This window comes from Felis catus, chromosome D1, assembly GCF_018350175.1.
Source record: "Felis catus isolate Fca126 chromosome D1, F.catus_Fca126_mat1.0, whole genome shotgun sequence".
NCBI classification, from domain to species: domain Eukaryota; kingdom Metazoa; phylum Chordata; class Mammalia; order Carnivora; family Felidae; genus Felis; species Felis catus.
Genome location: NC_058377.1, coordinates 742,751 through 768,074, shown reverse-complemented (window position 1 = coordinate 768,074; position 25,324 = coordinate 742,751). Strand labels below are relative to the sequence as shown.

The 25,324-nt window shown below is 39.1% G+C and overlaps 1 protein-coding gene across 16 annotated transcripts in view; it reads right to left on the bottom strand.

Annotated features, from left to right (window-relative positions):
- Window positions 1-25,324, bottom strand: part of CEP126 (centrosomal protein 126) — a 103,171-nt gene that overhangs the window by 26,832 nt on the left and 51,015 nt on the right. For 10 of the 16 annotated variants that reach the window (XM_045038176.1, XM_019811193.3, XM_019811191.3 and 7 more), the window contains 2 exons: window positions 21,966-22,164; window positions 16,115-18,251 (listed from right to left, as the gene is read on the bottom strand). In XM_045038176.1, the coding sequence (XP_044894111.1) occupies window positions 16,115-18,251; window positions 21,966-22,164 (2,336 nt within the window). Of the gene's footprint in view, window positions 1-4,904; window positions 4,958-16,114; window positions 18,252-21,965; window positions 22,165-23,327; window positions 24,431-25,324 lie in introns of all 16 variants that reach the window. The other 6 variants (XM_045038177.1, XM_045038178.1, XM_045038179.1 and 3 more) reach the window with 3 other exon arrangements.

Sequence of the window (25,324 nt, the reverse complement as noted above, 5' to 3'; positions counted from 1 at the left end):
ACATGCAGACCTCTTATCGAGGGGCACCTGGGTGGCTCAGTTGGTGGAGTGTCTTACTTCGGCCCAGATCACGATCCTGCGCTTTGTGGGTTCGAGTCCCGCATCGGGCTCTGTGCTGACAGCTCAGAGCCTGGAGCCTGCTTCAGATTCTGTGTCTCCCTCTCTCTATGCCCCTCTCCCGCTCTGCCTATCTCCCAAAAATAAACATTAAAAAAATATTTAAAAAAACAAAACTCTTATTGAGCTTGTTATATGTACCATGCACAACACAATTACAATGATGAATTAAACAAAATCTCCCCTTCTGAGTTTATGGCTTAGACCAGTGACCTCTGAGGTGTGGTGCTAGAATGCCAGGGGGATATGCAAAACAGATCACTGCTGTGTAGGAAGAACCTACTAGAATTTCGATTTATTTATTTAAAATGTTTACTTATTTTAAATAAATGTTTATTTTTTTAAATGTTATTTATTTTTAGTTTATTTATTTTAAATGTTTATCTTGAAAATATTTATTTATTTAAAATGTTTAATTAATTAATTAATTAATTATGCTTATTTATTTTAAGAGACAGAGTGTGAGCAGGGCAGGGGCAGAGACAGAGGGAGACACAGAATCTGAAGCAGGCTCCAGGCTCTGGGCTGTCAGCACAGAGCCCAGTGTAGGCATTGAACCCATGAGCATTGAATCCTGACCTGAGCCAAAGTCGGATGCTTAACTGAGGCTCTCACGTGCCCCTAAAATTCCAATTTAAATTTATAATCTAAAAATTAGAAGTTCAACTTTACTACGGTAACATACAGTTGACACTGGTGCCCTTGTCAGTTTGCACGGTTTGTAGACGGTCATATACTGCATATAGTAAAACAAAGCTCTCCTGGAAGGACAGAACAGGTTCTCCATGTGACAGGTTGACACTGGTATCATTAATTAGTGCTCCCTCATTTCCTGTAGTGTAACTAAACTGTAATGTGTGCCCTGGTAGGTGGATTTGTTGCTATCTCACAGCGTCCGAATGACTCCTCGCAACATGGGAAAGAGTCTAAAAAAGACTTTTGTAGGCTTCCATCATATGTGAGGCAGGCAAACCAAGAAACAGACTAATATTAATTGAGTATTTATAATTGCCCAGGCATTGTTCTAAGGGCCGTAGGCACTATCATCATCACTATTTTTACAGAAAAATTAGGCACAGGAAAGGAAAAGTAGCTTTCCTAAGGTCACAAAGTCAGTAAAGTGCAAAGCTGGAATTTACCTCCAAGCAGTCTCTAAAATCTAAATTCTAGCTCTTACCTTCTACGCTAGCAACTTTCATTCTGATTTGACTGTGTCTCACAGAAAGATGCTTTGCATTGTGATCCAGGATGTTCTATGAAACATACTTACCTTTATAATATATGATGCCCTCTGGTAGTTTCTATACTAGAACATTCTGATTTTAAAATTATATATCATTAAAAAAATTCTGATCACAACTCATTGAATTCATAATCCACTAATAAGTCACATCCTATAGTTTAAAAATTTCTGTTATTATTTTTATTCCCACCCACATGGCTAAGCTAAATGCTAATATGCTAAGCTAGGTATGCTAAATGCTATAGTTTTTAGTGAGATCATCTGGGCATCAATACGAGTTTATACACTGTTTTCTATGCTTGGAAGTGTCTTTCACTAAATCTTGAAAAGTCCCTATCTTTTTTAGGAGTTTTAAAAATGTTTTAAATGAGGGGTGCCTGCGTAGCTCAGTGTGTTAAGCATCCAACTCTTGATATGGGTTCAGGTCATGATCTTACAGTCCTGGGACTGAGTCCCACATCAGGCTCCACAATGAGCGTGGAGCCTACTTGGGATTCTCTCTCTTTTCCTCTCCCCTCTCCCTTGCCTGCGCTCACTCTCTCTCAAATAAAAATGAAAATAAAATAAGATAAAATGAAAATACTTGAAATGAAAATTTCCTTGGCCACATGACTGCAGTGTTAAGAATTCTTCTCTTCCTTCAAGCCTGTTTCTAATCTTTTGGAGTCAAGATCTGCCCACACTTTTGTACTTTGTTGATTTGTAGCATAATTATTTGTTTTTGAGCTTTATTATTCTTTGTGTAGGTGTTCAGTTTTATTGATTGTAAATTATTGATCCCAGGGACAGATGAGAACCTTGGGATATTTGCAAAAAAATATAGTTTGCACTGGCATCTCTGGCCAAATTTCTAGTCTCATATGAAAATTCTAGATGATAGTTTTACCACCAAAACTCAAAGCTACTAAGCTTTAATTATTACATATTTAATATGTATAGTATTCTTACATATAAATACAAGGAAACATTCTGCAGATATCCAAAGAATGACAGCTTTGGAAGAGATCTTAGAAATTAACAGGTCAACCGTTCACTCAGATCTCACTCACAGGTAGATGAAGCTCGAATGGCTTAGTGAAGGGGAGCCCCCACCTCTTGCGTTGTTGGTGGTTTTAGCTCAAACTTGTCCTTACACCGAACTGAAAGTATCCTTGCAATTTTCACCCTTCATTCAGTTAGGTTTTCTCTTTCTTTTCCTGTAATACACCTTCAAATATTTGTACACAGCTACAATGTCTTTTAAACTTGTGTTCTTTTATTGGTCTTCAGACCCACCCCCTACTTCCGGAGGGGTCACCCTGGTTTGTTTATATAGCCACCGAAATATACAGACAATATATGAAATAGAGCGCAGTAGTACTTCCAAAGATCTGTTTATTATTGCCTAAAATTATATTACATTTTTAACAGCTAGAGCAAACTCTTTTTGGGTGGGGACTTTTTTTCTTTTTAAAAAAACAATGTCAAGACAGAGATCTTTTTCTTGGAACTGTAAAAAAAAAAAAAAACCACTAATAAACTAACTACATACAGGGAAGCTGCAAAGGAAAAGACCACGTTTAACTGAAATTATATTCATCAAGAAGAAGGAAAGGACATGTCACAAGCTGGCAGAAAATAGGTATCATGCATAAAATGACACAGAATCCTGGAGTATATGCAGAACTCTATCACTAAGGAAAAACCCAAGGAGCAGATATCTCTCAGAAGAGGAAAGGCAGACGGTACACAAACATAGGGCAGCGCTCCCTTCATTCGTAACCAGGGCAATGCAAGTTTTTCTAAGTAGACATTATTTCTCACCCACAAGACTGAAAACAGTAACATGTCTGACTGTCAGTTTTGATGAGCATATATGGCTCCAGAAGATAATTTGGCACCTAGTTAAGTTAAAAATACACAACCCTATGACCCAGCAACGTGTGTACCAGCAGGCATACCAAACTATTCCCAGAAGCATTATTGATTCAAGCAAGAAACTGGAAGCAACCCCAAAGCCCAATGACAGAAGAATGAAAAACCTTTGTGCATTCATACAATGAAATGTAATACAGTAATGAACATGAATGAAGTACACCTAAACTAATAATAATGGATCTAAAAAATAAAACTGAAAATAGCAAATCACAGAATCAGATGAAATGGCTTCATTTACATAAATTACAGAACTAGGCAAAAAATATGTTGAGATAAATTTACAAGCGGTAAAATGATAAAGAAAAGCATGGAACAGGGGCACCTGGGTGGCTCAGTCGGCTAAGCATCCGGTCATCATCAGGTCATCAGGTCATGATCTCACCATTAGTGAGTTCGAACACCGCATTGGGCTCTGTTGCTGACAGATCAGAGCCTGGAACCCACTTCAGATTCTGTGCCTCCCTCTCTCTCTGCCCCTTCCCCCCTCACACTCTGTCTCTCTGTCTCTCTCAAAAATAAACAAACATTAAAAAAAAAAAGCATGGAACAATTAACACCATCCTATATAGTGGTCTAGTCTGTAATAGATGAAGGAGATACAGCTGGGGAGGGGCTTATGAGATCTCAGCAATACCAGTAAGTTTCTTTTTCTTTCTTTTTTAATGTTTATTCATTTTTGAGAGGGAGGCAGAGAGCATGAGTGGGTGAGGGGCAGAGAAAGACACAGAACTTGAAGCAGGCTCCAGGCTCTGAGCTGTCAGCACAGAGCCCGACGTGGGTATTGAACCCACGAACTGTGAGATCATGACCTGAGCTGAAGTCAGACGCTCAACCAACTGAGCCACCCAGGAGCCCCAGTAAGTTTCTGTTTCTAAAACTGAGTAGTGGGTACAGAGTTCTTTTTTTATTATTAGTCTTTACTTTGTACTGTATATTTCTTTTTTTTTTTATACATTTCTCTTCTAAGATTTATTTCACAATAAGAAAAACTGTAAAAACTGCCACGACTTTACAGTTATATTTGCCAAACTGAACTTTATTACTCTGATTTACCACTTCAGTTAGAAAAGATGATTTGATTAAATATATGATATGAAAAAGTCCAATTGAAGTTGAAGTGTATTTGTATTAGCAAAAGAAATAGATTACAATGTCAATGGGAAAAGGGAACTGTTGTTAGATTCTTTACTTTTGTTATAAATGTTATAATGACCATAAAAAATTTTATTATCAATGATAAGTAATAACAATCTGAAGACCATTCCAATCAAGTCAATCACCCTAATTCAGTGGTTATTCTTAGCCTCACTCATGCTGAGATAACCAGAAATGTTTCCTGCTGTGATTAAATATAAAGTAGATAATATCACCTGCGATGTAAACTAGCTAAAAATATTTAACTTGAATCTACCAAGGCTTAAGATGTAAATTCCAGTTCCAGGAAATGAAGGAGATAGAGGAACAGATAAATGACACTAAAGAAAGTAATTAAGGATTGTTTTTCTATGTATTGGGTCTTAAGTGTTTTCCCTTAAAATTTTTTGATGTTCCCTGTTAAGGTCCTATACTTCTTTTATGACATTTATTTTTAAAACTTTCTATCCTTTTTTAGTGTTATAAAATATACCTTGCTTAAATTTTCTGTTTGTTGTTGAAGAAATAAAAATAAGATGTAGATTCCTGGAAAAAAAAGAAAAAAAGAAAAGATGATTTAAATCTTAACTCCATCCTCTGTTTCATTAATAACTTTCTTATGCCTCCTACAAATTGTATATAGATCAATGTACTTTTAAAAAATGTACAGGGGTGCCTGGGTGGCTCAGTTAGTTGGGCCTCCGACTTTGGCTCAGGTCACAATCTCACGGTTCGGTTCGTGGGTTTGAACCCCGCGTCAGGCTCTGTGCTGACAGCTTATAGACTGGAGCCTAATTCAGTTTCTGTGTCTCCCTCTCTCACTGCCCCTCCCCAGCTTGTACTCTCTCTCTCTCTCTCTCTCTCTCTCTCCCTCTCTCTCTCTCAAAAATAAACAAACATTAAAAAAAATGTTTTTAATGTACATCACTGAAAAATCTGTGGATATTCAATTCTAAAAAGTTAGGTAAGTTAACTTCTATTTTCTGAGACTTCTAGGGAAGGTGGCAGAGCAGGATGACCCTAAGCTCACCTTGCTAGTCCCCTGGATACAACTAGAGAACACCCACATCAGCATCAATAACCCGGAAAATGACCTTAAGGCTGGCAGAATGGTCTCCACAGTTGAACGTTGAGAATCGGCCACAAGGAAGAGGGCAGGAGAGGCAGAGGTGCCGTCAGGAGCTAAATGGAACCCTGAGGAGCCCCTGGGAGGGAGATACTCATGGGAGAGAAACAGACCCATTGGGACCCTGCATGGGCAAGATGACTCCCTATACTGTTTGACTTTGAAAACCAGAGGGGGCCGAATTTTGTGAGTTCTTACAATCAGTGGGCTCAGAGAGTTGGGAAGGTGGGAGGAAACGGAGTCTGCACCCTTAAAGAGACAGCATAGGTAGCAATTTGAAAAACACCTCGGGCACACAGGATGGAGACGTGTTTAGTCATCTCAGGGCAAGTGCTGAGGGGCAGGGATCACTCCCAGTATCCCTCCGGGGGGAGGGAGTGATTCCCTCCAGGAGTCCCCTGCTTCCCCTCCCCCTGCTCCCAGCAAAACACATGGCCACCTGAGGGGACCAGCACAGGGCCTACACTCACTACCTGACTTGCTCACAACTCCGCCAGCCAGGCCTTGATTCCAGGTCTCCTCCCTCAGCAGACTCCGCAAACCTTCCTAACCCTGTGTTCTGCCCTGTGTGCTGCTGGGGATCCAGTCCCCCCAGCCCGGCCTGCCTCTGTCCTGGCAGCTACAGGTCCCCTTCTGCACAGCACTACTGCAAACCTTGCTAATACTGCCTGCCCTGCCTCCGTGTTCCCCTGGGGTCCAGAGCTCATCCAAACCGGGGCTGCAAGCCTGGCGGGGCGAAAGCAGCCCCGACGAGGGCCAGTGCCACTCCAAAATGAGTCCTGCCCCAGGGGGAGGGGAAGACAACCACACACACTGGTCCCAACTGGCTGCAGTAGTGGGTGGGGGTGGGGGGGGGCAGACATCTGGTCTGACGGCAGGCCCTGCTCACCAACAAACTTCTCAGGGAGCAACAAGCACAAGGCCGGTGCTACTGCATCTCTGGCGAACCCCTGCTCTGACTCAACTCAAACCCAAGGTGGCCCCAGACTGGCCCACAAACAGCCCAGGGACAAAACCCTGCCCACAACAGGCAAAGACACCCTATGCGGACGACTGGACTTAAGGCAGAGGGAGCTCAGCCACCACAGGAGGGTGCACATCACATACAGGACATGCCCCTGAAGGGCCAGGTTCTGGGGAACAGGGGACAGCACAGCAGGACATGGAAAGTTCTCTCCTTCATAAGGACACTACTTTCAAGAGCAGGAGATGGAGCTGACTTTCCTAACACACAGAAACAGACACACAGACAAAATGAGGAGACAGAGGAATATGTTCTAAGTGGAAGAGCAGGAAAAATTCACAGTACGAGAGCTAAGCAAAACAGAGATAAGTAATTTTTCTGATAGATAATTTAAAGTAATGGTCATAAAGATACTCATGAGACTCAAGCAAAGAGTGGAAGACTTTGGTAAGACCCTTAACAAAGAGATAGAAAACAAAAAAGAGCCAATCCACGAAGAACTGAATAAATGAAATTAAAAACACACTGGATGGAAGGAATAGTAGAGGAAGCAGAAGAGTGAATCAGCAGCCTGAAGGACAGAGGAATGGAAAGCAGTGAAAGTGAACAAGAGACAGAAAGAAGAAAAAATAATAATAAATGAAAATAGACTCAGGGAACTCAGTGACACCATCAAGCATAGTAACATTTGCATTATAGGGATCTCAGGAGGAGAAGAGAAAGAAAAGTGGACGGAAAATTTGTTTGAAGAATATAGTAGCTGAAAATTTCCCGAAGCCGGGGAAGGAAAAACAAATCCAGATCCGGGGGGCAAAGAGAGCCCCCAACAAAACCAACCCAAGGAGGTCCACACCAAGACACATAGTAATTAAAATGGCAAAAAGTAGAGACAGAGAATTTTAAAACCAGCAAAAGAAAAGAAGACAGTTACATACAAGGGAAATCCCAAAGGGCTATCAGCTGATTTCTCAGCAGAAACTTGGCAGGCCAGAAAGGAGTGAAAGGATATATTCAGAGTGCTGAAAGGAAAAACCTGCAACCAACAATACTCTATCCAGGAAGGCTATCATTCAGAATAGAAGGAGAGATAAAGAGTTTTCCAGACAAACAAAAGTTAAAAGACTTAATTACCATGAAACCAGCCCTACAAGAAAATGTTACAGGGACTCTTTGAACAGAGAGGAAATACCATAAGTAGGAGTAAGTAAAATAGGAAGCACAAAAGCAGTAAAAATAAGTATATCTGTAAAAAATCAGCCATGGGATTCATAAAATAAAAGGATGTAAAGTATGACACCATATACCTAAAATATGGAGGGCAGAGGAGTGAAAAAAATGGGTTGAAACTTAAGTGACAATCAACTCAATATAGACTGCTATATGCAGAATTTGTTAGATACGAACCTAATGGTAACCATAAATTATAAACCAGTTATAGATACACAAAGAATTAAGAGAAAGGAATCCAAGTATATTGCTAAAAAAAGCCAGCAAACTGTGGGTGAAGAGAGCAAGAAAGGAACGCAGAAGAACAGCAAAAAACCCATAAAACAATGAACAAAATGGCAGTAACTACATACCTATCAATAATTACTTTGAGTGTAAATGGACTAAATGCTCCAATCAAAATAAACAGGGAGACAGAGTGGATAAAAAAAAAACAAGACTCATCTATATGCCTGCTAGATATATCTATTTCTATATGCCTGCAAGATACTCCTTTCAGACCTAAAGACATCTGAAGATAGAAAGTGAAGGGATGGAAAACATTTACCATACAAATGAAAGTAAAAAGAAAGCCGAGAGTAGCAATACTTACATGGACAAACTGGACTTTAAAACAAAGGTTGTAACAAGAGACAAAGAATGACACTGTATAATCATAAAGGAAACAATCCAACAAGAAGATTTAACAATTGTAAATATGTATGCATCCAACATGGAAGCACCCCAATACCTAAAACAGTTAATAACAAACATAAAGGAACCAATCGATAGTAATACAATAATCATAGGACTTTAAAACCTCACTTACACCAAACAGAAAATCACAAGGAAACAGTGGCTTTGAATGATACACGGGATCAGATGGATTTAACAGTGTATTCAGAAAATTTCATCCTAAAACAGAATACACATTTTTTTCAAGTCCACATGGAACGTTCTCAGTGTAGATAACCTATTGGGCCATAAAACAAGACTCAACAAATTAAAAAAGACTGAAATCATACCATGCATCTTTTCTGACCACAACCCTAGGAAATTAGAAATCAATCAGAAGAAAAATTCTGGAAAGAACACAAATACTAAACAATGAATGGGTGAACCAAGAAATCAAAGAGGAAATAAAAAATTACATGGAGACCAATGAAAATGAAAACACAACTATCTAAAATCTTTGGGATGCAGCAGAAGTGGTTTTAAGGGGGAAGTTTATAGTAGTACAGGCCTACCTCAAGAAGCGAGAAAAATCTCAAATAAACAACCTAACCTTACACCTATAGGAGCTAGAAAAAGAACAAACAAAACCCCCAAACAGCAGAAAGAAGGAAGTAATGAAGATTAGAGCAGAAATAAATGGCATATAAACAATAAAAACAATAGGACAGATCAATGAAGCCAGGATCTGGTTCTTTGAAAAAATCAATAAAATTGATAAACTTCTAGCCAGGCTCATAAATAAAAGGGAAAAGAAGATTCAAATAAACCAAAGTCAGAAATGGACAAGGAGAAATAACTACAGAAGCCACAGAAATACAAATGATTGTAAAATAGTATGAAAAATTATTATGTCAATAAATTGGACAACCTAAAAGAAAAGGATAAATTCCTAGAAACATATAACCTACCAAAGTTGAATCAGGAAAAAATAGAAAGTTTGAACAGACACATTATCAGCAATGAAATGGTATCAGTAATCAGAAAACTTCCAACAAACAAAATAGCTGGACTAGATAGCTTCATAGGTGAATTCTTCTAAACATTTAAAGAAGAGTTAATAATTATTCTTCTCAAACTATTCCAAAAAATAGAAGAGGAAGGAAAACTTCCAAATTCATTCTATGAGGCCAGCATTACCCTGAAACCAATATCAGAAAAAGGTACTGAAAAAATAAAGAGAACTATAAGCCAATATCTCTGATGAACACAGATTCAAAATTCCTCAACAAAATATTAGCAAACTGAATCCAACAATACATTAAAAAAATCATTCACCGGGATCGAGTGGGATTTATTCCCAGGATGCAAGGGTGGTTCAATATTCGCAAATCAATCACTGTGATACATCACCATCAACAAGAGAAAGGATAGAAACTAATAAAGGCCATGTATGAACAACCCACAGCAACATCATACACAATGACAAAAAACAGATTTTCCCGAGGTCAGGTGCAAGAAAAGCGATGGAAAATGGACAGCCTTCCACAGAGTACTGGAAGCCCTAGTCACAGCAATTAGACAACAAAAAGAAATAAAAGGCATCCAAATCAGTAAGGAAGGAGTAGTATTTTCAGTATTTGCAGATGACATATTATATACATAGAAAGTCATAAAGACTCCACCAAAAAACTACTAGTCCTGATAAATTAATTCTGTAAGGTCACGGGATACAAAATTAATATGCAGAAGTCTGTTGCATTTCTATATACTAATAATGAAGCAGCACTTAACGTGATTAACACTGAGTAATGTATGGAATGGCTGAATCACTATACAGTACACTTGAAACTAACATAACACTGTATGTTAACTATACTGGAATTCAAGTAAAAAATACAATAAAAATTAGTTTTTGATTTTCCAGCTTCATTGACATGGCATTGATATATAAATTATGTAAATTTAAGGCATACAATTTGATGATTGCATACACACATATACTGCAAAATGATTACCACAATAAGGTTAGTTAAAAGTTCCATAGAATTATGCCTTTTAAGGCATTTTATTTATTTTTTAAAAGTTTATTTATTTTTTGAGAGAGAGAGAGGGAGGGAGGGATGGGAGATAGGGGGAGAAAGAGAATCCCAAGCAGGCTCTGTGCTGTCAGTGCAGAGCCTGACACAGGGCTTGAACCCAGGAACTGTGAGGTCATGACCTGAGCCGAAATTAAGAGTCTAAAGTTTAACTGACTGAGCCACCCAGGCCCCTGAGTTGTGTTTTTTTTTTTTTTTTAAACAAGCATAATAGCTAAGTAATTAAGAGCATAGATGCTAGAGACAGAATGCCTCCATTTTAATCCGGACTATGCCATTTAGCCTAGCAATATCCCTTACACAAGTTATTAGCCCTCTGTCTGCCTCAGTTTCCTCTTTTATAAAATGGAAGTTATATTATTTACCTCATAGAGTTATTGTGAGAATTAAATTTGTCTCCATATGTAAAGTGCCTGGAATAGTGAGCAGCACACTATCTAATCCTTACCTAGAATAATTTGCTTCAGGGTCTCTGATTAAATTTCTGATCTCAGGGTGCCCGGGTGGTTGTCACTTGAGCGTCTGACCTCGGCTCAGGTCATGATCTCATGTTTTGTGAGTTCGAGCCCCACATCAGGCACTGTGCTGACAGCTCAGAGCCTGGAGCCTCCTTCGGATTCTGTGTCTCCCTCTCTCTGATCACGCTCTCTCTCTCTCTCTCTCAAAAATAAACATTAAAAAAAAAAAAATTCTGATCTCCTCATGGGCGCCTGAGTGGCTCAGTTGGTTAAGCGTCCGACTTTGGCTTAGGTCATGATCTTACGGTTTGTGAGTTTGAGCCCTGCATCGGGCTCTGTGCTGACAGCTCAGAGCCTGGAGCCCACTTTGGATTCTTTGTTTTCCTCTCTCTCTGCCCTGCCCCCACTTGCACTCTGTCTTTTGCTCTGTCTCAAAAATAAACAAACATTTAAAAAAAACTTTTGATCTCATGAAAACTAGATGTACTGTAAGGTAAGAACACTAGGGCTGTAATACAAAATCTTGCCTCTGCTTTAATCTAGCTATGTTATCTCAAGCTATAATTTCACTTATAGTGTGTATCAATGTCCTTATCTATTAAAGGTAGGAGTTAAACTCAATTGTATCTTTGGTTCTTTCTAGTAATCACATTTCTTATTCTTTGAAGATATTCTTGATACTACCTGGAAAAGGAAAAAAAATGCATCCTGTTTGAAATCATATTTCAAAGGATTTATATGCTGACATCATTTGGCTTTTTAAGAAATCCAAGTAAAACTGCCTGTAGAAATGTGTACAAATTATGGGTATACAGATCCCATATAAACACCCAGATTGCACAGCCATCCAAATCAAAAAGAAGTAAAACCAGCACTGAGAATGCGTCCCTCCTTCCCTGTTTTCACATACCACCCCCCACCAGAGATTTGCTTGTTCTTGATAGAAGATGAATATAAACCTGATAGAAATGGAATGTGTGTTTTTGTGACTGGCTTGTTTTGCACAGTATTATGGTGTGAGACTCATCTATGTTACTGTTTCCTAGCAGTGGCTCCCTGATTTTCATTCATTGTGGTGTTTCATGGAATGAGTGATGTGATTTCATATTTTCTTTCTGTATCAGTGTTGAAGGGACTTCTGAGGTAATTTCAGGTCCTGGCTATACAGCTCGTGGACATGTCTTTTTCTGTCAGACTGGAATTGTGGGGTTATAGGACATGCCCATCACAGTTGACCCTTGAACAACTCAGACCTCTGTGTGGCCAAAACTCTGCAATGTTTGGCTCCCTCACAACTGAACTAAGAGCCTACTGCTAACAAAGAAGTCTCATTGATAACAGAAACACTAGATGAACACGTATCTTGTAAGTCATACATATTATATGCTGTATTCTCACAGTAAAGTCCACTACAGAAAAGAAAACGATACGAAAATCATAAGAGAAAATACATTTACAGTCCTGTGCTGCAGACATCCACTTGTAAGTGGGCCAGTGCAGTTCAAATCTGTGTTGTTCAAGGCTAATTGAATTTAACTTTAGCAGATATGAGAGTTTCTAGGCGTGTCACATCTTTGCCAACACTTAGTATTGGAACTTTTTAATTTCAGCCATGCTGCTGTACGTAGTTGTATCTAATTTCCTGAGGACTGAGCCTGAGATCTTATCATGTTTATTGACCTTTTGGCTATCCTCCTATATTCAAAACATATTATTACTATTAATTATTATTATTATTATTTTGAGAGAGAGAGAGGCGGAATATCCCAAGCAGGCTCCACACCCAGCACTGAGCCTGGCACAGGGCTCAATCTCACAACCACAAGATCACGACCTGAGCCAAATCAAGAGTCAGCTGCTTAACCAAGCCACCCAGGCGCCCCTGAAAATCTTATTTAAATATTTTGTTTTAAAAAATGGGTGTGCTGGTCTTTCTGATGTACCACCTAGTTTACAGTCCCATTGTTCAAATACTATTGTAGGTGTTGCTGTGCAGGTATTCTACAGATGGTTTTAGCTCAATCAATTTGCTTTAAGTAAGGGGGATTACCTTGGATAATCTGTGTGCATCTGATTCAATCAGTTCAAAGGTCTTAAAAGCAGGACTGAGGCTTCCTTGAGAGAATACAAAGTTCAGCCTGTGGACCACAACTTTCAGTGCATCCCTGTGAGCTCTGGCTTGCCTGTCCTCTTGGCCTGCCCTAAAAATGTCAAACTTGCCAGCTCTCATACTCACAGAAGCCAGTCCCTTGCAATAAAGGTGAATACATCTCACTGGACCTGCTTCTTTGGTTGAACCCTGACTGATACAGTTGGGTTGTCTTTTTCTTATCACCTATAAGAATTCTTCATATATTCTGGATATGAGCTTTTTCTTGGTATTAGGCACTGCCAACATCTCTCTGTGGTTTACCTTTCCATTATCTTACGGGTGCTTTTGGATGAAAAAAATTTGTAATTTTAATGTACAATTTGTCAATCTTGCCCTTAATGGTGTTTTTTACATTCACATAAATATTTGCCCACCCTAAAGTCATAAACATATTCCCTACGTTATTTCCTGTTTCACTTTCCTTATTTATATCTATAGTCCATCTGGGATTGTGTGTATGGTGTGAGGTATGGGTCATTTTGCTAATTCCATACAGTAAAGGGTTCACTTGAAATGTTTAATATTTAGATAGTTTGGACAAACCACGTATTTAGCATTGTTAGTACTGGATTTTCTGAGTATGATTACGTACGAAGAACACACAACAGTTTGAGTATTTGTATCTCTTTAAAAATAGGCTTGCCTGATAAAAAAATTTCTTTAAAAAGGAGTACCTGGCTGACTCAGTCAATAGGGCATGTGACTTATCTCCAGGTCAAGAAAAATTAAAAAGAAATATTAAAAGCAGGACTAAAAATGGGTGGCCCTGGGTGGCTCAGTTGGTTAAGTGTCTGACTTCAGCTCAGGTCATGATCTCACGGTTCATGGGTTTGAGCTACACGTCAGACTCTGTGCTGACAGTTCGCAGCCTGGAGCCTGTTTCAGATTCTGTGTCTCCCTCTCTCTCTGCCCCTCACCTTCTTGCACTCTGTCTCTCTCTCTCTCTGTCAAAAATAAACATTAAAAAATATTTAAAAAAAAGCAGGACTAAAACTGTTAAATTCATTATATTTTCCAGTGTTCCTGCTCAACTACCCCGAAGAACTACCTCTACGATTAAATGTTAGAAACATACTGACTTCTTCAGATGAACATACATTATATTCATTCATCTGAGAATGAGAACATCATTTTAATATGCTACTCTTCCATGCTTAAGTTGTTGGGAAATTATGTTTCCTTATATTTTTCCTGATCAGCTCAGGCTCTGAAAGATGATGTTTGCTTAATACCTACATTTATTATACAGTTTTAGTACAAAACTCCTGGGACTTGGAGCCACAGGTATTTGGAGTGAAATGCTAACTTTGGTATCTATTAGCTTTTGACCTTGGGCAATTCAATTTCCTTTTTTGCAAAATGCGGTTTTAAAAAATACTTATTTATCAGGCTTGTTGTGAGGCTTAAATGAGACACGAAGTGTACACTTAGCACTGTAACTGGCACAGACTAGGAACTCAAAAACGTAACCATTATAATTAATTTATCATTACTTTAGAATATCCAATCTATATAAAGCTTTCTTTTTTTTGGCGGGGGGGGAAGTAGGGTGAAAACTAAAGTCACATTGTATAATGACTAGATAAAAAGAGAATAAAATCTTTAGTGAGGAAAATAATTTAAAACAATGTAGGTTTTTGCCAAGAACCAGACTCTGAACTACACAGAACACACTGGGGGTCACCAGAGGGGAAGTGAGGGTGAGGGTTGGGGCAACAGGGGATGGGAATGAAGGAGGGCACTTGTCCTGATGAGAAGAAAATAAAATGAAAAAAACAATTTAGATTTTTATAGATAACTACTGAAGATTTTTAGATTGGAGTCTTTGCATTTAGCTGATATGACTTGTGTCCATCAATTTAAGAAAAATTTGGGTGATGACCAAGCACCATGCAATGAATTACAATAAAAGCCCTCTGTCCTTAAAATCTCACAGTCTAATTATAGAAGAGTTTGAATATTAAAATTTAAACTGACTCCCTCTTTACATCATCTTAGTATTTAGTCATACCTTTGGGAAAAGGAAAGAATTGCTTTTCTGACTTTTTCCCAAGTCCTATCTATTTCTCAATAGGCAACTGATTACTACTGGTAGGCGAATTTATGGGCTTCTAGTCCATTCCTCCAGAGGAAAATAGCTTCACCAGGAGTTAACCAGCTACTAAGGGGGATGGCATTTTATAGGGAACTGATTTTCAAAACTGTAGAAAGGAATGCTATCATTCCCCCATACGTAACCCAGCATACATAACATCTAAAAGTAGAGCAGCCGCTCTTTTGGAAAGGGAGCGGGAAGGTCAAACGCCACCTATGATTAGCTTGTAACTATTCAATTTAACATTTCAAAGAAAAATGAAAGAAAGTATTATAACCACATTTACTTACCTATTTAGAATAATTAATTAAAAATATTTTTCACTGTGCTTATTTTGACAGAAATTTTGACTATAATACTGGGGTAATGTAATGACAGAAAGATATGGGATAAGAATTGGACCCTGTTCTTTGTTTTCCCACTTTTAAACTAACAAGAAAAGTCACAGAAAAAAATGGAGGCTGGGAAAAGTTTCTAATTTTAGTTGAGCAAAGGTTGGGTCATTCTCTTAAAAGCTTCAGCTAGATAGACAAGGATAGAATATTAAGGGAGATTAGTAATTTGTATTTACTTTTAAACATTTTTCTTAAAAATGTTTATTTTTGAGAGAGACAGCATGAGTAGGGGAGGGGCAGAGAGAGAGAGAGGGAGACACAGAATCTGAAGCAGGCTCCAGGCTCCGAGATGTCACCACAGAGCCCGCCATGGGGCTTGAACCCACAGACCGTGAGATTATGACCTGAGCTGAAGTCAGATGCTTAACCGACTGAACCACCCAGGTGCCTCATGAGATTAGTTATTTTTATAAGGCTAAGTTATTACTTAATATTATATCTATCGGGTGTACACAGCCATACCTCAATGAGAAAAATTTCACATGAATTTAAAAGCTGTACGCTTTATCTATAAAAATATCTAAGTTTTTTCTTACCAGCAGCCCTTTCATTTTGACCCAGGATATTATTTCGTCTTTTCCACAAGGGAACAGATTCTTCTTTAGTAGTTCTAAGAGTCACAGTGTGATGACTTTCTTCATAAACAGGACATCTGTGGGTGCAGTGAAACACCCCACCTTGCTGGGCAACCGTTTGCGTGCCGTTTGAAAGATGTATTTTTGCTAAAGTTCGGCACTCAGGAGAACAGTATGGCAGAGAAGGCATCGTAGTGGCTAATTCAGAGCAAACATCTGAGGGCGGAAAACTACTTTCTTGATTCCATTCATTTAACCTGTGTTCTGTTGGAAGCACAGGTTGTGAATTAAAATAGTTTTGTGTCATGACGTTTTGAGAATTTTCAAGCGTTACTGATGGACACTGAGACACCTGTGTATCTTTACCACCCCTCATATGCGATGGAGACTTAGGGGGAGGATGAGGCACAGTCAATCTACCCCGAGCTGGTAAAAACGCGTCGGCTTTGCTTGCGGACTGTGGCCGAACGACAGTGCCTTTTCTGCTGGTACACGCAGAGTGTGCCTGGGCTTGAGCACATCTTGTTCTCCTCACGACTTTTGCGCCACCTCTTCGTGGGTGAGCTTTCTGAGCTTTAGAATCACCACTAGGTATAGGGGCTTGGCTTTCCTCTTTTTCTGAGGCTGGCCACGCTTGTTTAGCAACATCATAACCTGAAGGTATGAGACAGCTCCGAGGCACACGGTCTGTTCCAGGTTCTCCTAAAGCAGCGGCATTTTCAGAGATAGAGCTCTCCGTGGGCTTTGTTCCCTCAGCAGAATTCACAGGACAGGCAGGAGCGTTAATGATGTTGCTGGCAGCACCACTTTTAGTCTGAACGTGGAATGGTTGAGACCACTGTTGAGATAGTTCTGTTCTCTTCTTCAACGAATGAGTATCCGCAGCAGTTTTTTCTGTATCTCCAGTTTCATCAAACCACCTCAGTTTTTTAATAGTCTTTGGTATTTCTGTACCTTTTTCTTTTGTTAATTCAATACTATCTCTGATAGCTGCTGCTCTTTGATTTCCGAACTTAAAGCTTCGGTTTATAACTAGTGCCTTAAAACAATCGTGTTCGTATTTAGATTCTTTTTTTAAAATACTTTTAAGAAACCTTACACCGTTTCTCTCATGAATGTTGTATTTCATTTTCTTGTGCTGACCGACTAAGTCACAGTTAGAGATTACGTTAGACACTGATGTCGATGTTTCCGCTATTTTTTGTTTTCTATCTTTTGAATCAGAGTTGTGAGGTATACAGGCAACTTGAAAATCATCTGAAAATAAAGGCCAGTCTTCCTTATTACAATTAAAATATTTTATCTTCTCATCTGTTACATTTTTCAATTCTCCTAACTTATCAGAACACTGCACTGGGTCGATTTCTTTTATATGTAGGCTGCTGTTTGGTAGGGGCCTAGCTGATTGCATATTAGGCAAAAACAAAGGTGTCGCCGTGGGTACAAATGAAGTAGGAACCGAAGTAGTTCTATTTTCCTGTCTTAATTCGGAATTTTTCCCTTGGTCTGTAGATGCAGCCGTTTCCTGTGTTAGGGAGTCTGGAGTGGTGCGGTTAGAGAACCTGCTGAACTTAAATGCCGGGCTCTCAGTAACAGAGGGTCTCTCTCTTCTGAACACTCCAGTAGAGGACTGAGTTGTTCTCACAGCGCTGGTTTTGGAGACCTCTTTGTTTTTTCCATCTTGTACACATACGGGAGGACTATACACAAAGGTTACTGAATTATTAGCAGTATTTGCGACTCTTTCCACAGGTGGATTTTGTTCTGTACCGTTAAAACGTTCACAAGAAGATAGAACATTAGGTGTACTTAAAATATCTGAGAAAGGAGTGACAGTCCGAGTATCTGGATCATGTACATTTATGAGCCAATTATTTATATGTTGAGTTTTAGAGAGTGACAGTTTATCTTCATCAAAGCAGCTTAGATTTGTTGATTGTAGATTTACTGATTTGAGACAAACAGAATTTTGCTGGTTTGATGTGGAAAGCTCCTTGTTAATTGTTAAATATATTTCTTCATGTTCCCCAGCGTCGAGACTGTCTATACTTGAGAGGGTTTCAGAGTTTGTTATTTGATTAACTTCATCACAAAATTTCTGAAAGAAAAAAAAAACCCATTGTTCCATAGCTTAGAACTTTTCAAATGCCAAAATTAATGATTCAACACCCCACTGTTACTGAGACCTATTGTCCTTGGCATATAAAATAATGACTACAAACACTGTAAGTATATAAATAGTCTATATCCCTGGAGTAGTCCTCAGAGTGAAAAAGAGGGAGCCAACAAAGACTTACAATAAAGTGTGTTTGCTTTAATTTCTACACCTGAACTAACTACCTAATTATTCTAGTCACAGTTCTAGCTTAGAAAATAATTTTGCTATTGCTATTCCATTTGGAGTATTGAGCTTCTTGAAAGTTTCATAACAGCAAGTGAAAATTCTGAAAAATAGTTATTTACAAATGGTATTTTTTCCCCTGAAACCTTCACTGGATTTGCATGAGATCCCTAAAGTTCTGTGACCCTAACGTGAGCTTCCTGTAGGTAGGGCTACATCTTTGTATAACAGTTAATCTTGTGGCCTATACAGTCAAGTTCTCCACTCTGGCTGTATAGGGCAGTCACATAAGGAGCTTCGTAGAAATAACTAGGCCTGGGTCCTGCTGCTTTAAGACTGGTATGGGGTTCATGTATTGGTATTTTTGTTTTAAAGTTCCCCAGGTAATTCTAATGTGGATGTAGAATTGAGAATTCTGGATTTTAATGACTCCTTTTCTGAGACTTAAAACAGTAATAATTTCTATGAATTTCATAGACATTGTCATCACTATTTCAATGAAATTTAATGGAACTTATCAGTCTTTAATAAAATTTCATGATTACTTCAAAGTATGGTATATGTTTAAAGATATTTCTAATTTCTCACATATACCTAGAATGTACTGATCTGTATCACATATCAATAAATATATTCAAGAGGATTTTAGATTGTAAATCCTAGTCAAAAAGTTAAATGGACTCAAAAGGAAATTATTGTCCTCAAAGATTTTTCATGAATTCTAGAAAATTTAAATATTCTGATCCTAAACAAAAATATACTATTTTTCTAGCCCATTAAATAAATGAAGAAACCCAGGAAACTGATTACAGAATAAAAATATTTTAGTTTGTATAGTTGATGCTTATTGATATATTATCATGAAGTAAGTTTTGAAAAAGATTCATGAGAGTTTGATATTCCTAGTGTTTACCACCTACTTCTCACATCCTTCAGGACTATGGGGTCTTTTTAAAGCGATGGTCGGTCACTAGCCTAATCGGGAGAACAAAACAGAGCTTAGGTCCTTCACTGCCTGTTTCTGCAGATGAGCTGTTTTAAAAGATAATGATAAGGAAACCCAGGAGGGCTTCCTTTGAGTTTACATGTAATAAGATGTAGAAATCTGGGTTTGAGGGTCTTTCTAGATGTATGTGTGATATTCATGGCTCTAAGATTTCTGTTGTCATAGGTCTCTGATGGCCTCATATCCCAAAGCACCTGGAAAGAAGTTTAGTAATTTCTGATTTCACTAAACTATTTTTTCCCCCAGATTTTTTCTCATACCTAAGAAATGAAACCTATAATCAGCTTCAACTTCTGCTTGTAAGTTACTGATGTAACTGTACTAATTTATTGTTGTCTTTCAGTATTTCTGTGTTTTAGTTTTAAAATCAACCTTATTGAGGTAAACTTATCTACTAAATGCATTTTAAATGTATATAGTTTGATGGATTTTGACGAATTATTCACCCAGACCCACCATATCTAACGTGAAAGTCCGTACCTGTCCACCACTAACCACCATTAATCTGCTGTCACTACAGAACTGAGTTCTCATCTGGTATCATTTTCCTTCTGCCTGAAAAACTTCCAGTGGCATTTCTTCTAGCTCAGATGCTGGCGTAGCACAGTGGTGTTCAGCTTGTTTAAGATGCCTATTTTGCCTTTGTTCTAGAAGGATATTGCTAGCTGGATACGGGATTCTAGGTTGGAAGTTTTCTGTTCTTTCTCAGAACTTTAAAAATGCTTTGCTGCCTTCTGTCCTGCATTTAATGTGGTCTGTCTTGTCTTTGTTCACCCACATGTGTAGGCGGATCTTTTTCTCTCTCTAGGTAAATTTTTCAAAATAATTTTTTAAATGGGCACAGTTGACACACACAATGCTACATTAGTTTCAGGTGTACAACACAGTCCACAAATCTGTATGTGATGCCGTGCTCACCACCAGTGTGGCCGCCCCAGTCCCCACACAAAGCTATCACACCACTGACTACATTCCCTGTGTTGTGTAGCTGCACTGAATGTTGATGCGCCTTTGCAGGGTGTGTGTGAGTGTGTACACGTGTGCATACTTCTCCTCTGGGGAGCTTGCTGAGCTATTTGGATCTGAGGATTTACAGTTTTGCCAACTTTGAGACATTTTCAGCCATTATTTCTTTTAATACTCTGGGATTTTAATTAAATGTATGTTAGACTGCTTGATGTCATCTCAAGATTCTGTTCATTTTTTTCCCCGTCTTTTTTCTTACAATGCTTCGATATGGATCATTTCTACTGCCATGTATTCAAGGCCACTGATTTTTTTTTTTTTGTCTGTAATGCTTGCACTGTTAAGTTCACCCAGTGAAATTTTCATTTCAAATATTTTTCAGATCTAGAAGGTCTATTTGGTTCTTTAAAAAATATCTTTTTCCAACAGAATCATTTTTACTTTAATTCCCTAAAAATATTTACAAAAACGGTTTTAAATTCCCTGCCTGTTAATCTTTCATCTCTGCCCTCTGTGTAACTGATTATATTGACTAATTTCTCTCCTGGTTATGGGCCCTATTTTTTTTTTTTTTTTTACGTGTCTGGTAAGTTTTGATGGAATATTGGACATCATGGACCTTATGTTGTCTGACTAGATTTTAGTCTTTAAGAGACAGAGAGTGGGTTAGCTGTGGATTTTTTTGAGGCTCGTCCAGAGAATATGTCCAGGTAAAAAGCCTATGTGAGTATAGGGCTCCTCTCATTTGTTCACCTGTTTTTGAGATCACAGCTGATAGTGCCTGTTGGCTAATGTCTAGACACAGCTGTTTCAGATACTTTATTCAGAATTATGGTTGTTTACAGCAGGAAGGCATTTCATCATAGCCAGAAGTCTCCTGCTTTGCTATTTTTTAGCTTTGTCACAATTGGTTAGTTATTGGATAAATAAGGCCAAGGTTATGAATTTAATCTTGATACCAGCCTATTAAGAATCTCATAAAGGTGTGTAGTTACTCATGAAAAATAAAGTGTGTAAACATTTCAAGAAAATGAGCTGAAACTCATACTCATTTGTGGGGAAAGAAAACAAAGTGAATGCCTGACCAGAGAGCTAGAACAGAAATGCCATTTCTAGCTAATTGCGACATATTTTCATTAAGAACCTAATGTCCACATGTATTATAAATTTTAAGGATGCTTTTTATAATCCAGTGTCTAACAATGATACTTATGTTACATTTTACTTAAAATAGCTTTCATTTTTGATCAGAAAATAACATTCATAAAGCATATTTTTCAAATATGAGAGATGGCAAAAGAATAGAGAAAGCAGAGTGAAAAGTGAGCAAAAGGTACAAAAATCCAAAAAATTATTTCTGTAGTATCTGTGATGAATTTGTGTTGATTCATCCACGTGGTATCCTCGGCGAATGGCATACTTTTCTTTAGTGTAGAATATGCAGAGATGGGACAGAATTATTACTAGATATTAAAATATTAACATTTATAGTTTCATACTTGCAAACTGCTTAGATGCTGATCTTCTAGGAGTTTCTGAGTTTCTTCCAGTTTAAGCTGGAACGCATCTTTGTTAGTAGCCAAGTTTGCCCTGTTGTTTTCCTTCATTTCTTTATCACAATTGATTTTGGATAAGAGATGTTTCTGATGCTTGTGACCATTTTTTGACAATGATGAAGGCAAGGCATTATCTATAGCTCTGTGAACCATACACAAAAAATATTTAGTACATTTAAATAAAGTTAGTTTCTCTCTATATATAAATGACACATTTATGTTTGGTGTGTGTGTGTGTGTGTGTGTGTGTGTGTGTGTGTGTGTGTTCAGATAATCACATGTATCACATGTAAGGATACTGGAAGGGGAATTTAAGGCAGTCAACAGAATAAAATGGGTGTGGGATTATAGTGCCAATAAAGTACTCCACCTACGTGAGAATATCCCATTATTCACGGCTTTGATTATTAAATGCTATTCCTCTATTGTTCGGGATAGAGGTAGAAGGAATTCCTATAGATATGTAGACTCAGTCCTTAGTTCTTTAAGGGCATTCCTATCTGGATAAGAATATGCTGTATTACCCTTAGTTCTGAGTCGATGTGATAGCTGGGAGGTATTCCTATAACCCAAATAAAGTTGGTTGAGGATTCAAGCAGACAGAAAATATGAAAATTGCCTGTCAGGGGAGGCAGGAATTTCCATCCTACTTTACTAGGCTTGGGAGCCTGGGTCTTACTTAAGGGAGGACAGTATACACACTTGTTTACAAATGTAAACATGGTTTTCACGCCACAGAAAGGGTATCTTTAGTACAGGGTCTACTTCTAGTGTGCGAGTGCACCCACAAATTATTAGTGGGTGACATCACCTTCTATGAAAATTCTGCATCTTCTGGAAACTTACAGTATGTTCGATTTCAGCATAGGCACACAGTGAAAAGCAAAGAACAAAGGAGCAGTGTTTCAGGGGGATGGGGAGGAAGTATATCAAAGAGCTGACTGCTGCTGCATTATAGCCAGTGGAATGGACCCCAAGGGCTTTATTCCCAATTCACTTGCATTATTCCCCATTGAGTGAGGATAAAAATGTTTGGAGGACACACGGCCACATGTACCATATACCTATCTCCAATACGCATATATGTCTTTATTTGGACAAATGGAATAGTCAGGGCCTAGATTCCTGACTACCCTCTTGTGACCACAGGGAGGGTATTTAATGCAAGCCCCTGAGCACTGGGAGTATGTTTCTCTCTCTTCCTTGTAGGCTTCCTACTCTTACAGATTCCTTCCCCTTCAGTCACCCTTCCCAAACAGAATGTTGCTAAATCTACAAAATATCTGATAAACTCAATTTATTTACCTTTAAAGTTGACGTCTCTCAACTTTTTCTTCTCTATTTCTTTCTTCTCTATTCCACTTGCTTCTCTTCTCTTCTCTACTTTCTTCCCCCAGGGAGGAGGGTTGAGGGGATGAACAGGAATAAAAGGAGATGGGGAGGCAGGAAGAGAGGGAGAGTAAAGCACGGGGGGAAAGGAGGAAGAAACAGGACAGGCTGGAAAGGGAAAATTTAAACATGTTGGAGGCAAATATGGTGAGGGAGCTGAATGCAGAGGTGAAGAAAAAAGAGGGGTGGATGAAGGGGGTAAGGATGGAGAAGTGGGAGAGGAGAGGAAGGGAGAGGACAGAATGGATGGAGAGGATGTGGAAGTGGAAGGTGATGGAGACAAAGAGGAGCAGGGAGAGTGACAGGGAGGCAGATGGCAGGGGACTGAGGCCAGAGGATGGTCTACAAAGGCCTGGGACAGATCTGACAATGTTGTGGTTTGTGGAACAGACCGCTGGGCTGACCGGAAAGGATCTAAGATAGTGGGATGTGCAGGCACCAGACTGGTATCAGGGAGAGTGGGGGCTGGCTGATGAGGGAGGTGACTGGGTAAACAGGAAGGCTTCAAAGCAGGGAGAGCTTCCATGGGGACTGGGGATACAACCAGTCGAGCTGGAAGGGAACGGCGAACAAGGGCAGGCATTAGAGTGGCTGGAGTACAATGCTGTGGGGGGCAATGTCTGGGTCTGAAAGTTTTGTAGAATAACGGGCCCTGTGAGTCAGGATCAGGGATGACCACAGAACTTCGGGGTGGGTGGGGCACACGGTCAGGTTGGCCAGAAGGCATTGGGGCTGGTAGACGGGGGAAGCTGCTAGAAAAGCCGGTGGTTACTGGGGCTGGGGGGTGAGGAAGATACGTGACTGGGGAGGACAGTATTGGGGCTGGTAAAAAGGTCTTTGGAGGAACAGAGGGGACAGCCAGGCGGACAGGCAGGGCTTGGGGCTGGTGGGGGGTAGAAACAGTGGGACAGCTAGGGAGGATCTGGGAACGGTGGGATAGCAGTGGGGCCCGCACAGGAGACAGCTGAACAGGTAAGCAGGGATAAGGTGTGGGAACAGCTGGACAGGCAGGAATGGATCTGCACAGGTGGAAAAGCATTTGGACAGGCAGGTAGAGAGACAGCCTCATTAAGATGTTTTTTGTTGTTGACGTTCATTAGGCTGTCTCTAGGCTCTTGATTCGTATCATATTTTGGTCCTGAGGGTCCATGCATGACACTCTTCTCATCACCCAGCGCTCTCGCACATGTTGGGAGAGCAGTGTGTAGTTTATTCACGACCCCTTTTCTCTTTCCTCGAAAGAGTACTTTCACCTCTTGGAGGCCTGACAGTCAACTGGATAATGAACATGGGCTAGAAAAATCTGATTTACATTACTGGTATGGAAGGAAAACAGAGGTCCAGTGGACCACGGCTGGGCTGTGGCCAGATTTCTCAGGGTTGCATGTGGCTCAGGATCACCTGTCTCACCACAAATACATGGATATTGGAGATAGATATCTAACATCATCATTTTAAAGTATAAAACTTTAATTTGGGGGAAATACAGCTTCTTTTACCTTATATCTACCAGAAGGGTGAAGTTATCCTTGTGATAAAGATTTGCTCATGATGGAAGGCTGATTACTTGTATTTTTAATGTTAGTTCCTTATTAATATTCTTATATCTCATTACTTCCTGAGCAACTTCTATTTTCATATAGATATATTTCTCTGATTGTTCTTGATGCTTCAGCATTGAATGCCCTCCAGTTTTTCATACAATTTTTTTCCTTTAGATTATCACATTACCAACATCCTACTGTTATTATCTGCCACTAATATTTTCCACATTAGAACAATTGTGTTTGAGTACCAATAGAATCAATTTCCTTGGATGCTCCCTACTTCTTGGCATTACTTTATTCCTTAACACATTTTAGGTTTATATTCCACATGCAATGTATTTTTGATGTGACAATATTTGTAGCTTA